General features: G+C 40.9%; 1 protein-coding gene across 1 annotated transcript in view; it reads right to left on the bottom strand.

Moving 5' to 3' along the window:
* The window catches only part of LOC130298118 (uncharacterized), a 78,164-nt gene that overhangs the window by 61,374 nt on the left and 1,481 nt on the right, over positions 1–15,309 (bottom strand). Inside the window, 6 exon segments of the mRNA XM_056551014.1 lie at positions 8,113–8,311; positions 8,474–9,246; positions 9,540–9,746; positions 10,058–10,870; positions 11,036–11,761; positions 15,295–15,309. The exon segment at positions 15,295–15,309 is cut by the window's right edge and continues 281 nt beyond it. Coding sequence (XP_056406989.1) covers positions 8,113–8,311; positions 8,474–9,246; positions 9,540–9,746; positions 10,058–10,870; positions 11,036–11,761; positions 15,295–15,309 — 2,733 coding nt within the window.

Raw genomic sequence — 15,309 nt, 5'->3', positions numbered from 1 at the left:
TTTTGCAGCCTGGATAGGATAAAATGAGAAAAGTGCGCACCGGATACTCCTTTAATAGCCAGCCGCGGCGATTGCCGCATGCTGGCTATTAGCGGCGGCCCCCGGCTACTGAAATCAGCCGGGGGTCGCATAGTACGGAGTGGGCACGAGTCGGAGCCCGCTCCATAGCAGTGTCAGATCCGGCCTGCCCGGCTCCACAAATGTGGAACTTTTATCTCCTGATGTCCGGGACAGGACATGCTGTTCCAGGCGTCCGCAGATAAAAATTCCACATCCCTAAAAGAATCGATTCAAAAATATTTTGAATCGATTCTGTATCGGCAAATGAAAAAATCGCGATTATCGCGAGAATCGATTTTTTCTTACATCCCTAGTATGTAATCAAGGATTGTATGTAATAGTCCCCTATGATTTAACCCCTTCCCTGATAAAAGTTTGAATCACCCCCTTTTCCCATGTAAAAAAAAATACAAAAAATAAACATATGTGGTTTTGTCACATGTGTAAAAGTCCGAACTATAAAAATTTTACGTTATTTAAACCGCACGGTCAAAATACCAAAGTCCAGAATTGCGTATATTTGGTCACTTTGTACACCCTAAAAAAATGTATAAAAAGTGATCAAAAAGTCCCATTAAAAAAAATGGTACTGATAAAAACTTCAGATCACAGTGTAAAAAATGACCCCCACACATCCCTGTATACGGAAAAATAATAAAGTTATAGGGGTCTGAAGAAGACAATTTTTTTAACCCCTTCCCGCAGAAAGACTTATATAAACGTCAGGTTATGCAGCTAGTTCGCGCATCCAACTGTTTATAAAAGTCATTCAGTTAACCTGGCGATGCGCGGCATCGCAAGGGTTAACAGGCAAAAGTCCCGCTGATACCGGCGGGAGACAACTTCTGCAATCCCCCCCAGAACCATCTGTGAATGGTCCTGGTCAGCGATCACTGTGATTGGTTCCTGTGGGGGGGTGAAAGTTATCCCTTATGAAAAGGTAAAGTTGGAGTCTATTCCAGCATGTTATTGTAAAAAATTTAATTTTTACACTAACTTGCTGGTGTTGCCCCATACTTTTCATTTTCACAAAAGGTAAAAGGAAAAAAAGACCCCCAAAATATGTAATGCAATTTCTCCTGAGTATGGAAATACCCCATATGTGGGCGTAAAATGCTCTGCGGGCGCACAACAAGGCTCAGGAGTGAGAGCACCATGTACATTTGAGGTGATTTGCACAGGGGTGGCTGATTTTACAGCAGTTCTGACATAAACGCAAAAAAACAACAACAAATTTGACCCCATTTTGGAAACGACACCACTCAAGGAACGTAACAAGGGGTATAGTGAGGCTTAAAGGGGTATTCCAGGCCAAAACTTATTTTTATATATCAACTGGCTCCGGAAAGTTAAACGGATTTGTAAATTACTTCTATTTAAAAATCTTAATCCTTCCAATAGTTATTAGCTTCTGAAGTTGAGTTGTTGTTTTCTGTCTAACTGCTCTTTGATGACTCACGTCCCGGGAGCTGTGCAGTTCCTATGGGGATATTCTCCCATCATGCACAGCTCCTGGGACGTGACATCATCATTGAGCAGTTAGACAGAAAACTTCAGAAGCTAATAACTATTGGAAGGATTAAGATTTTTTTTTAATAGAAGTAATTTACAAATCTGTTTACCTTTCTGGAGCGAGTTGATATATATAAAAAAAAGGTTTTGCCTGGAATACCCCTTTAACAACCCACAGGTGTTTGAAGAATTTTCGTTAAAGTTGGACGTGAAAATGAATTGTTTTCACTAAAGTGCTGGTGTTGTCCCAAATTTTTCATTTTCTCAAGGGGTAAGGAAATGCCCCATATGTGGATATAAAGTGCTCTGCAGGCAAACTACAATGCTCAAATAGAAGGAGCACCATTGGGATTTTGGAGAGAGAATTTGGCTGGAATTGAAGGCCACATGTGTTTACAAAGCCGCCATGGTGCCATAACAATGCCCCCCCCCCACATGTGACCCTATTTTGGAAACTACACCCTTTAAGGAATGTAACAAGGGGTACAGTGAGCATTTACACCCCACAGGTGTCTGACAGATTTTTGGAACAGTGGTCCGTGAAAATGAAAAATTTGGTTTAGAATTTTATCATTTTGAATAATGGGCCAGTTTTTAGTTAGTATTTTTCTGATATTAGATGCCTCAATATTGAAATTCGTGACAAAGTTATATCTAAAGGGGTTGTGAGGCTGTTTGGAACTGGATTTTTTGGAAATAGATGTAACCAAATCAGATTGTTTTTTTATCTTAGGCATATGTGAAGGTGAAAGATAAAAAACAATCTGATTTGGTTACATCTATTTCCAAAAAATCCAGTTCCAATCAGCCTCACAACCCCTTTAGATATAACTTTGTTACGAATTTCAATATTGAGGCATCTAATATCAGAAAAATACTAACTAAAAACTGGCCCATCATTCAAAATGATAAAATTCTAAACCAAATAATTCCCCCAGTTCCTAATGTCACCTACAGACGTTCCAAAAATCTCAGCAATTTATTAGCCCCCAGTAGATTTTCCGATCATCTTACACCACAGAATATCTGTTCCTTTAAACCATATTGTTTCCCTTGTAGAAAAAGTCGCTGCCTTTGTTGCGAATGGATCATCCAAGCTGATACTTTTTCTTCCTTTTTCACACAACAAACATTTAAAATAAAAGATTCACTAAATTGCGACACCACTTTTGCTATCTATCTATTAACCTGTGGTTGCGACCGCCAATACATTGGCCGCACCACACAAACGGTGCGCTCCAGGATGAACAAGCACAGATGGAACATAAAACATGGTTTTTTGTTGCATAGTTTGTCCCGACACTTCACTCTTCATCATCAAAAAAATACAGAAACTTTGAAATTAATTATTCTAGAAACTATCCCCATTCATTTACCTAACAGAATACAAAGATTAAACAATCGTGAATCCTTCTGGATTCACAAACTACATACTTTGCACCCTCAAGGTTTTAATGAATGTATCGATACAGTCAAATAATTTGATAAATTAGGGTTTAAAAATTTTCCATTTTTTCCTATGGATGAATCTCCAAAATATTATACCTTGATTAAAAAAAATTTCTTCGTTCCTTCTGTGCTGTTCACCCTGGAGCGCCCCACTGTGTATTTATTATTCCTTATGTTTTATTATCCAAATTCAGTTTTTGTTCTTCCCTTCCTTTTTGCATATAGAAACCTCTGTATTTTTTATTTAATTATTTAATGTTTGTAAATTTGGATCTCTTTACGAATATTCACACCCTGCGTTTTCGCCGGGTGCTATATTCAATACCGCACTAGCTACTCTAGTTCATCTTTTTCAGTTTTCTCCAAGTAGTGTTCATACATCCCCTTCTGGTCAGTTGCGATTTTGTTTACTGCACTGTTTATTTTTTATTTAATAAGACAGCGATATATAATTAAAAATTTTTTATCCTTTGAATTAATATACATAACACCTTATAGGTCCATATCTCTTTATATCATATACATTTTTTGAAATAATATCCTACTTACGTTGTTGAATGCCGCACCGGTGACTAAGCGATGTGATTCCTTGAGTCGCTTGTGGTGTTATATTCACACCACATGCGATAATTATATTATATTTTATATATATATATATGTTTATAAAATTGCATTGTGCTTTTATATTGTTGTTTTATTATTATTTTTGTGACTTTTGTTTGCCTATTTATATTTATTTATATCTATCTACATATTTTTCATACATTGTCACATTTATATGTGGATATGTAATTCTATGTAACAACTCTTTTAAAAAGTACTCTAATGATTAATCCCTGGAGGTATATATATCTGTTACCAGCCTTCCCTTGCCATGCCTGATGAAGCTGCGCATGCGCAGCGAAACGCGTTGCATCTAATAAATCCATTGATTTTACTTGGCTGCCTGATGGTTCCTCTCTGCGCCAGACAAACTCCTGACTCCCTGGTCATTCGGTTTTGATTTTACTTATACCGTATGGACATACAGAATAAAGAGAAGGTGTCATTGTTACCGAAAAGTGCTGCGTAGAAACGGAAGCCCCCAAATGTTACATAATAGTGGGGTTTTTCAGTTTTTGCCTCACAAATAATAATTTTTTTTTTGTTTCACCGTAGATTTTGTGGTGAAATGATTGATGTCATTACAAAGTAAAATTGGTGGCAAAAAACAACAACAACCTCATATGGGTCTGTAGGTAGAAAACTGAAAGCGTTCAGATTTTTAGAAGGTGAGGAGGAAGAAACAAAAGTAAAAAAAAACCTTAAGTCCTTAAGGGGTTAAAGCATTTTTTTTTATTAAAACATAAGGAAAACTCTACAAGTTGGATGATGATACTGACCTGATGGATAAGTATAACGTCAGTTGTGACATCACGTTATATGGTAGGTGATGAAAAAATCCCAAATTTGCAGAATTGCATTTTATTTCAATTGAATTTTATCACACAATTTTTTTATGTTTCACAGTAAAATTGGTCCCACAAAAAACAAACTCTCATGTGACTCTAGATGGAAAAGTGTAAATAAGGTTAATACTCAATGATATAATCTGTGTTATTCTCTGCAGATTCTTGTAGCAGGAGATCAGAGGAGAATCTTATATCTTCAGATTATAAAGCAGATGATGATATCACACAAGATACATATGAAGAACATTCCATTATCCCAGATACACCCTCAGCCCTTCACAGCCAAGATCTGTCATCTCATCCTTATATACAGGTCCTGTCTTCTCAGTCATCACAGGATGTTCAGCAAAATAAAAGTCACAGAAGGGGTGTTGGACATCAACGAGCTCATACAGGAAAGAAACCATATTCATGCTCAGAATGTGGGAAATCTTTAATTAAGATATCAAGTCTTGTTGAACATCAGAAAATTCACACTGGAGAGAAACCATTTTTATGTTCAAAATGTGGTAAATGTTTTATTCAGAAATCAGTTCTTGTTCAACATCAAAGAACTCACACAGGGGAGAAGCCATTTTCATGTTCACAATGTGGGAACTGCTTTACTAAGAAATCAAATATTGTTAAACATCAAAGAACTCACACAGGAGAGAAGCCATTTTCATGCTCAGAATGTGGGAAATGTTTTACTTGCAAAGGAGATGTTACTCGACATCAAAGAACTCACACAGGAGAGAAGCCATTTTCATGTTCAGAATGTGGGAAATGTTTTACTGAAAAATCTAATCTTCTTAAACATCAGAAAACTCACACAGGAGAGAATGCATTTTCATGCTCAGAATGTGGGAAAAGTTTTACTGAGAAATCACATCTTGTTCAACATCAAAAAACTCACACAGGAGAGAAGCCATTTTCATGCTCAGAGTGTGGGAAATGTTTCACTGACAAATCAGGTCTTGTTAAACATCAAAGAACTCACACAGGGGAGAAGCCATTTTCATGTGCAGAATGTGGGAAATGTTTTACTCAGCAATCACATCTTGTTAAACATAAAATAACTCACACAGGGGAGAAGCCAATTCAGAGCAATAAATGATGCAGATAACACATCTATATATTAACCCTGTACATAGGATATCTGAGGTTTATACATTTATATCATATACTGCATCTCCAAACTTGTTCCCAATTGATAATAAAAGTTTTCTATTAGAACGTAGTCACCGATCCAGCGATGTCATCACTATAGTTTACATGGTAGGAGAAGAGTGTGGTATATGGTTGTGATATTCATTGCTCCTCATGGAGAAGACCCAACAGGCATAATCCATGGGGAGCTGCTACTGGAGACCCAAACACCTCACAGAGAAGGGACTTATTCCAGTGATGAAGAATTCCAGGACGGTCCGGGCTTCACCTGCTGAGACCCTTTTAGAAAGGTTGTGTTATCCCGATCCTAGCTGATCATGTGGCGTCCGATCACTGGACACCTCAGTCTGTGCTCGGCTGTTTCTGCAGCTCCCATAGTGAATGTACCTCCTCCCTACCTGGGGACACTGGGGTCCCTGTTATTGAGATACAGGGGATAGATGACACAACCCCCTCACCACCCCGTGATGTACTTTTATGTCCTGGGCGGGATTACTTTCCTGACTGTCTTGGCAGTGTAACCCTATGTATGCCGCAGTCAGTACTGATTGTAGCATCTATAGGGTTAAACTGTCTTGCGCCCCAGTCATGGCCTCCAGGTCTACCAGGCGCTGTTGTCTATGAGGCCTGACCTCGGTAACACTGACATTTATACTGCGCTGTAGTACACATGTATGGTGGTGTAACCGACCGCAAACTCCCCCCCCCCCCCCATAAAAGGCCTAAAATCCCGAACACCTGCACCACAGAAAAATCTACCTACCTTATTTCAGTAGAAGTAAAAAAGCACTTCACTACAACCTGAAATAAAGTGAAAACACTCACTTGCCTCCGACACTGAGACCGCCAATGAGGGAGAGGAGGAATACCGCACCTCTCTCCTTTTTTCCTTTTCCCCCTCCCACCCCCCATCATCATTCAGTGATGAGCCCCCCTGGGAGGTGGCCCGGCAGGGCAGTGTAGACCCCCCCCCCCCATACTAGTGTCTCTGTCCCCCTATAGATGACCCTGACTGGACCCTATAACAATGATGACCACTGATTCCTGGGTTTGTTGGATTATAGCAGTTCCCATTAGGTTTTAGGGATACGGCAGCCGGATCCAGTGGGAGAATTTAAACACCAGCTGCTGCCATATCTCTGCCGGACCTGTGCCGTACCCCTTTCATGTCAGTGAACTGGACGGGGTCAGATATTGACTCCGGTCGGCTCATTTTTGAACTGTAACAGTTTTTGTTGTCGTACTGAAAACCGCGGTCTGCTGTGGTTCCCGTCTGGCAACAAAAATTGATACGGTTCAAAAATGAGCCGACCTGAGCCCCTATCTTGCTTTGTCCGGCGCATTGAAATGAATGGGGTGCGGCACGGGTCCGGCGTGGTTATGGCAGCAGCTGGTGTTTAAATTATCCAGCTGGATCCGGCTGCTGTATGTAAAAACCATAGTGTGAATGCACCCTTAGTCTCATGGGGGTGCTAGGAAATACCCCTTATGTGAAATGATAACACAGGAATACAATTATAAGTGTCAGGTCACTGCCATTCTGCACCTGCCCAGTTTGCCCATATCCTCGATACTTGGCCATTCTCCTAGATCAGTGTTTCCCAACCAGGGTGCCTCCAGCTGTTGCAAAACTACAACCCCCAGCATGCCCGGACAGCCAAAGGCTGTCCGGGCATGCTGGGAGTTGTAGTTTTGCAGCAGCTGGTGGCTCCCTGGTTGGGAAACACTATCATAGATGATGAAATGTAATAGACTGAACAGCTTACTGCTAAAAACAAATGATGGGGGATATGCTTGGTAGAGTAACCGTCATAGCTATGGGTCATTTGATTTGAATGATAGCCCTTAAATATGACATTTCAGTATTACAGTAGTTATATTTATGTATATAGGAGGCAGTATTATAGTAGAAATTTATACTCACGTAATTTTGCTTTCCTTGAGTCTGAAGGCAGCACAGAAGGGTTAATTAATAGCTTCATCCAGTTCATCCTAGGACCGCCCACCTAAAAGAACAATGAAGAATTAACCAATCCCAGGCCATGCCTGGTTACATACATCCATCAGAACCCATCCACTCCATGTTAATGAATAGACTCAGTTCTGATGCAGAAAAAAATAATATTTAATAGGGAGGGTTTGTATGTGCTGCCTTCAGACTCAAGGAAAGCAAAATTACGTGAGTATAAATTTTTACTTTCCATTTCGTCTTCCAGCAGCACAGAAGGGAGCTGAATGGCAAACAAAGGGGGGGGGATACTTAATTAAATGCAGCATTAAGCACCCCTGTGCTAAAGGCTGGATGCGTGCCCTGGATATCTAGCCTGTAGTTCCTCACGAAGGTCGAACTTGTCCACCACGAAGCTGCATTATAGATCTCCTGGATAGATACTTGCGCTCTTTCCGCCCAGGACGTAGCTGTGGCACGAGTTGAATGAGCTTTGAGGGAGGCTCAACTTCCGCCTTTTTGTAGGCCTCCAGAATAGCGGACTTCAGCCATCTCGTCCGAGATGGCAACTTTTTTTTTATCCTTGGCAACTTTTTTCCCTTTTCTGGCTCCAACAAACTGGATGAACAGGTTTTCATCTACCCGGAACTCCTTCGTCCTGTCCAGGTAACATGACAGAGCCGACGAGACATCCAGATTCTGTAGGAGCCTTTCTTCTTCATCTTGTGGTTCTGGCAGGTACCTAAGTAAAAAGATTTCCTTGTTCACATTTACCTCTGAAGACACTTTGGGTCTAAAGGACGGCACCGTCCGCAGCAAGACTCCCTCTGGCACGAATCGCAGGAGAAGATCCCTAGATGAAAGGGCTTGAATCTCTCCAATCTCTCAAACCTTGTATGACAACCATTTCAGATAAACTTCTTGTAGAGGCTCAAAGGGAGGCATTGTCAGGGCTCTTAGGACGAGAGTGAGATCCCACGTAGAGACTGGAGGACGGATTACTGGTCTTAGTTGTTTCAAGGCTTTGAAGAATCTTGCTATTACCGGATGATTAGCAAATCTTCCATCCATGAAAGAGTTGATCACAGTCATATGGACTCTTAAGGTGTTGGGTCTCAAACCTTTGTTGAAGCCATCCTGCAGGAACTCTAAGATAACTGGCAAGGACACCTCATCCCGACTCTTCTCCTGTCTCCAAGATGTGAACTTTCTCCAAAGCTTGGAGTACAGAGCATTGGTGGATTTTCTCCTTGCCGCTAGAAGAGTGGATATGACTTCTTCTGACAAACCAGTCATCCGGAATTTAGCGCTCTCAAACTCTATGCAGTAAAGTGCAGTTTCTCTGGCCGTGGATGATGAAAGCCTTTCTGGACCAGGAGATCTCTGTGGGGAGGAAACTTGAGGCACCTGCCCCTCGACATCCGCAGAAGTATTGGAAACCATACTCTCCTCGGCCAGTAGGGAGCTATCAGGATGACATCCGGCTTGTCCGTCAGTATCTTCCTGATCACCCGACCTATCATCACTGGAGGGGGAAACAGATAAATGTGGAGACCTTGCTACGAAATTGTGAGGGCATTCAAGATGTCCGGATGATCCTGGTGATTTAGGGAAGCAAATCTGGAAATCTTCAGAATCTCTCGTGTGGCCATCATATGGAAGTCCGGCAGACTCCATCTGTTCACCAGTTGCAGGAAGTAAACAGTATTCAGTGACCACTCGTTGGGGCTCAACCTTGATCGACTCAGACGATCCGCTTGCACATTAAGGACGCCCTTTATGTGCACAGCTGAAATGCTGGGAACAGTCCTCTCTGCCCAGGCCATGATGCGCTTGCACTCTTTCTGTAGGCCTGGACTTCGAGTGCCCCCCTGCTTGTTCAAATAATAAAAACACAGTAGTCTAGTTGTCTGAACCAGCAGGGGTTTCTTCCTCAGCAGAGAGCTGAAGTGTAACAAGGCTAATCTTACCGCCCTCATTTCTCGCAGGTCGGATGACATCCATGATTCTTCTTGGGACCAACACCTCTGCACCCACAGATCTGCTACGTGGGCTCCCCAGCCCAACTTCGAGGCATCTGTTGTAACCAGGATACTGTCTGAAGGTTTCAAGCTGCATCCTGAAGATTTTTCTTGACCAGCCACCATTTGAGACTGTTCCTCGTATGCTGTGATAACCTGAGGGGAGAAGACAAGGATTCGAGACTCTTGTCCCATGCAGACAACACTTCTTCCTATAGGTCTCTCATATGAGCCTTGGCCCAGGGCACTGCTTCTATTGCCGCAGTTAAGAGCTCCAGAGTTCTCATCCCAACACCAATGGACACCTGTGGAGTTTCTATGATTTAAGCCACCTGTGAAGTGAGGATAAGCATCCGGTCTTGAGGCAGGAACAACTTCTGCTGCTGAGAGTCTATTATAAACCCTAGGAATCTCTTCCTGGTTGCTGGTGTCAAGTTGGATTTTTTTAAATTGACCAGGAAACCAACCTCCTGTAACATCCGTAAAGTCGACTGTAGGTGATGTTCCAACTCCTCCGAAGAATCTGCTATCAGGAGCCAGTCGTCCAAGTAGGGCACCAGGTGTATCCCTTGAAGACGAAGAGCCACCACCACTGCTATGGCCACTTTTGTGAACACCCTGGGCGCCGAAGACACCCCAAACGGTAGAGAGTGGAATTGATAGTGTTGTACCCCTTGTTCCATCTTGATAGCCACCCTGAGATATTTCCTTGAAGCAGGGTGAATCGGCACGTGCAGATAAGCATCCATAAGATCTATGGACGCCATGAAAGAACCTTTTTGTATAAGATGGATTGCAGATCTTATAGTCTCTATCTTGAACTTTTCTTTCTTTAGAAATTTTTTGAAAAATCTGAGGTCGATCACCAGCCGAAACTTGTTTTGCGGCTTGGGAACTGGAAAGACCCGTGAGAAGATGCCTTGACCTCTCCCTTCTTGAGGAACTTCTTCCAGAGCCTCTTTTTGAAGGAATTCTCGGATTAACTGAAAAATAACCAGATTTTCCGGACAGTTGAACACAAACCTTTCCCGAGGATGATTAAGAAAAATCAGCTTGTATCCTGCTCTGACATCACTTAAGACCCATTTGTCGGTCGTGATATCTTCCCAAGCAGGCAGGAACCGTAAAAGTCTTGAGCCGACCGTGATCTGACCTCTGGCTTCAGAAATCCGTTTTGGACTGAGAACCCTCCGGCTGTTTTTTCTTTCCTTTGGTCTGCTGACCTCTTCCGAATCTTCTGTCCCTGCTATGGAACGGTCTCCTTCGGAAAGTGCTTCAGACTATGGGCCGAAAGGACCGAAAGGGCTTGCGTCTTAGGTTGAGGGAAGGAAAAACCTTTATTCTCCTGAGCGGATTCCAGGATTTTCTCCAACTGAGGGCCGATTAGGTGCCCTGGCTGAAAAGGAAGAGCACACAAATTTATCTTTGAGGATACATCTCCTGACCATGGCTTTAGCAACACTGCTCTTCTTGCTGCATTGGAACTCTGCAACTGTCTTTAGCGAAGTAACCTGCCGATATAGTTCCTCCCTTGGCGCCCTCTGCTCATTGTCTCGACCTAGCTGACTAAGCCACAATCTCAGAGCTCTGGATACAGGAACTGTTGCAAGCGCTGTCTTACACAGTGCGGCTGAATTCAGATATCCGTTTTTCAGTAGGACATCCATCCTCCTGTCCAGAGAATCTTTGAGAACAGAGGAATCTTCAGACTGTAACAGTGTCTTTTTGGAGAGTTTTGCCACTGTGGCGTCAACTTTACCAGGACTTTCCCACTGCTCTGAATCCGCAGGATCTAGTTTGTAGACTGCTTTGAACCTTGATCCAAGGTCAACTCTTTTTTCTGGCTTTACCCATTCTCTCTCCATGATGGTTTTAAGCATTGGATGGCCCGAAAATGTCCTGTATTTCTTCTTTGGGAAGTAAAACAGGCTGTCCTTGTCTTGTGTTGAAGACTCGCCTTGCTTTACCTTCATAGTGTTTTTTACTGCCTTGATCAACTTGTCTGTCTGTTCTTTCCTGAACAAATAATTGTCTTCAGTGATGGCATCCTCTGAGTCAGATGATGACTCTGAAGTCTCGGATTCCGAGGAGGAGGACTCAGAGACCTGTTGGCTGGAATGTGGCTGACCCCCTCTCCTTTTACGTGCAGGCTCCTGAGTAGCCATATGCTGCTTGAACCAAGAAAAAAATAGCTTCTTTAAGAAAGAAAGACTGATCATCCGCAGGAGAGCAAACAGCACACATATTAGACTGCGACCCATCTAGCAGTACCTGGAGGCAGGAAATGCAGCGTACGGTGATACAATTTTGGCATATATCCCAAAGCATCGTCCGGTAATGGTTGGCTGCACGCTGAGCATGCTCTGTGCTAGGATTTAGATTAGAGACAGTATTATAGTAGTTATATTCTTGTATATAGGAGCAGTATTATAATAGTTATATTCTTGTATATAGGAACAGTAGTATAGTAGGTATATTCTTGTACATAGGAGCAGTATTATAGTAGTTATATTCTTGTACATAGGAGGCAGTATTATAGTAGTTATATCCTTGTATATAGGAGCAGTATTATAGTAGTTATATCCTTGTATATAGGAGCAGTATTATAGTAGTTATATTCTTGTATATAGGGAGCAGTATTATAGTAGTTATATCCTTGTATATAGGGAGCAGTATTATAGTAGTTATATCCTTGTATATAGGAGCAGTATTTTAGTAGTTATATTCTTGTATATATGAGCAGTATTATAGTAGTTATATTCTTGTATATAGGAGCAGTATTATAGTAGTTATATTCTTGTATATAGGAGCAGTATTATAGTAGTTATATTCTTGTATATAGGAGCAGTATTATAGTAGTTATATTCTTGTATATAGGAGCAGTATTATAGTAGTTATATTCTTGTATATAGGAGCAGTATTATAGTAGATATAGGAGCAGTATTATAGTAGTTATATTCTTGTATATAGGAGCAGTATTATAGTAGATATATTCTTGTACATAGGGGCAGTATTATAGTAGTTATATTCTTCTATATAGGAGCAGTATTATAGTAGTTATATTCTTGTATATAGGAGCAGTATTATAGTAGTTATATTCTTCTATATAGGAGCAGTATTATAGTAGATATATTCTTGTATATAGGAGGGAGTATTATAGTAGTTATATTCTTGTATATAGGAGCAGTATTATAGTAGATATATTCTTGTATATAGGAGCAGTATTATAGTAGTTATATTCTTGTATATAGGAGGCAGTATTATAGTAGTTATATTCTTGTATATAGGAGCAGTATTATAGTAGTTATATTCTTGTATATAGGGGGCAGTATTATAGTAGTTATATTCTTGTATATAGGAGCAGTATTATAGTAGTTATATTCTTGTATATAGGAGCAGTATTATAGTAGTTATATTCTTGTATATAGGAGCAGTATTATAGTAGATATATTCTTGTATATAGGAGCAGTATTATAGTAGTTATATTCTTCTATATAGGAGGCAGTATTATAGTAGTTATATTCTTGTATATAGGGGCAGTATTATAGTAGTTATATTCTTGTATATAGGAGCAGTATTATAGTAGTTATATTCTTGTATATATAGGGAGCAGTATTATAGTAGTTATATTCTTGTATATAGGAGCAGTATTATAGTAGTTATATTCTTGTATATGGGGGAAGTATTATAGTAGTTATATTCTTGTATATAGGGGCAGTATTATAGTAGTTATATATAGGAGCAGTATTATAGTAGTTATATTCTTGTATATAGGAGCAGTATTATAGTAGTTATATTCTTGTATATAGGAGCAGTATTATAGTAGTTATATTCTTCTATATAGGAGCAGTATTATAGTAGTTATATATAATTCCACGAAGTAGAAGGAAAAAGCCGAAACTGCACTCACCCACTGTCAAAATTCACAAACCGGAGAAAGTTTATTTTCAGATGATATTAGGAGATCCAGCAGGTGTGGGACGTGGAGGGGAGAAGGAGTCTTGCAACTAGTTTCGCGCCGGCCGGCGCTTTCTCTGAGCTGGTGTAAAATAGCCATTTCAAGAGGGAATTGTAATGGATTCAATATCAATAATCATATATATAATTGGGATAAAATGACTATTTCACATTTTGCTAATATTTGCTCATTTGAAACAGATGGCATCAGCCTTTCTTCCCGTGGAGTCTGACAATCAAGACTGAACTTTTATTATTACCAATATTAATGTTGTAGAGAGATAGTGATGTCTGTACCAGGATCCGTATCCTGGACAACACCTGATAATGTCCGACTAATAAAGTATTTGTGTCAGGTGACCATCTGGAGGGAAAGAGGAGCAAGATTATGATTAAGGCTTAGGAGAAAAACAAGTCTATAAAACAAAACCACACGCACGTACACACACGTCACGGATAATGATGGATAATGTGGGTGGTAATTTATGTTAATTCTGGAGGCTATATAACCTGTGAACTCTGCCGTAATAAACACCAGAGAATTGCGTAAAGGGGTATTCCAGGCCAAAACTTTTTTTTAATATATCAACTGGCTCCGGAAAGTTAAACAGATTTGTAAATTACTTCTATTAAAAAATCTTAATCCTTCCAATAGTTATTAGCTTCTGAAGTTGAGTTGTTGTTTTCTGTCTAAATGCTCTCTGATGATGTCCCGGGAGCTGTGCAGTTCCTATGGGGATATTCTCCCATCATGCACAGCTCCCGGGACGTGACATCATCAATGAGCAGTTAGACAGAAAACTTCAGAAGCTAATAACTATTGGAAGGATTAAGATTTTTTAATAGAAGTAAGTTACAAATCTGTTTAACTTTCCGGAGCCAGTTGATATATAAAAAAAAAAGGTTTTGCCTGGAATAACCCTTTAACCTGAACAGAGCGTCAGTGTCTGTCACTTCACTCCGATGCATCAAACTTTACTTAGATAATCAATCTGGACGGGAACAGATATGCACTGAGTATCTGAAGAAGTCATTCCACTTCACTGGGACTAAGTTATACAACAGCTGGAGGCACACTACTACAACTCCCAGCATGCCTTTTGGCTGTCCGTGCATGCTGGGGGTTGTAGTTATGCAACTGCTGGAGGCACACTTTTTCATAGAAAAACTAACTATAACCCCCCCAGCTTGCACAAACTACCAAAGTGCATGCTGGTAGATGTAGTTGTGCTGTCTGCTGTTGCATAACAACTCCCAGCATGCCCTTTTGTGCATGCTGGGAGTTGTTGCTAAGCAACAGCAGGAGGCAGCCTAACCTCCTACTGCTGCTTCACATCAGTCCACGGGGAAGGAGGGGGGTGGAGGCTTCACCTTCATGAATGAGGCGGGGGGGGGGGGGGCAGGGGTCAGCCACAGTGACTGGGAGCGGTCGGCGGGGGGGTATGTGAGAGCAAGAGCTGAGCTGCGTGATTGACAGGCAGGGAGCAGCAGTCACGTGTCCTGGCTGCAGCCTGAGATTTCGAACTCATGCCAGGCCAGCATGAGTCTGAAATCAATAAGAGACTAGCGGACGGGACATGTAGGGAGACCCCTAGTGGTGGGTTTTCAAAAATGAAAAGAAACATGGTAATTATAATTTTTTTCTTTTTTAATAACATACATTTTGGAACTTGTTAGAAATAGCTTACTTTACAACACATAAAAACTTTTTTTTTCCATTACATTTTTAATATAAATATTACAAAACAGATTTGGAGAGGCT

The sequence above is a fragment of the Hyla sarda genome (assembly GCF_029499605.1).
Source record: "Hyla sarda isolate aHylSar1 chromosome 1 unlocalized genomic scaffold, aHylSar1.hap1 SUPER_1_unloc_22, whole genome shotgun sequence".
Lineage (NCBI taxonomy): Eukaryota > Metazoa > Chordata > Amphibia > Anura > Hylidae > Hyla > Hyla sarda.
This window is presented reverse-complemented; position numbering and strand designations above follow the sequence as displayed.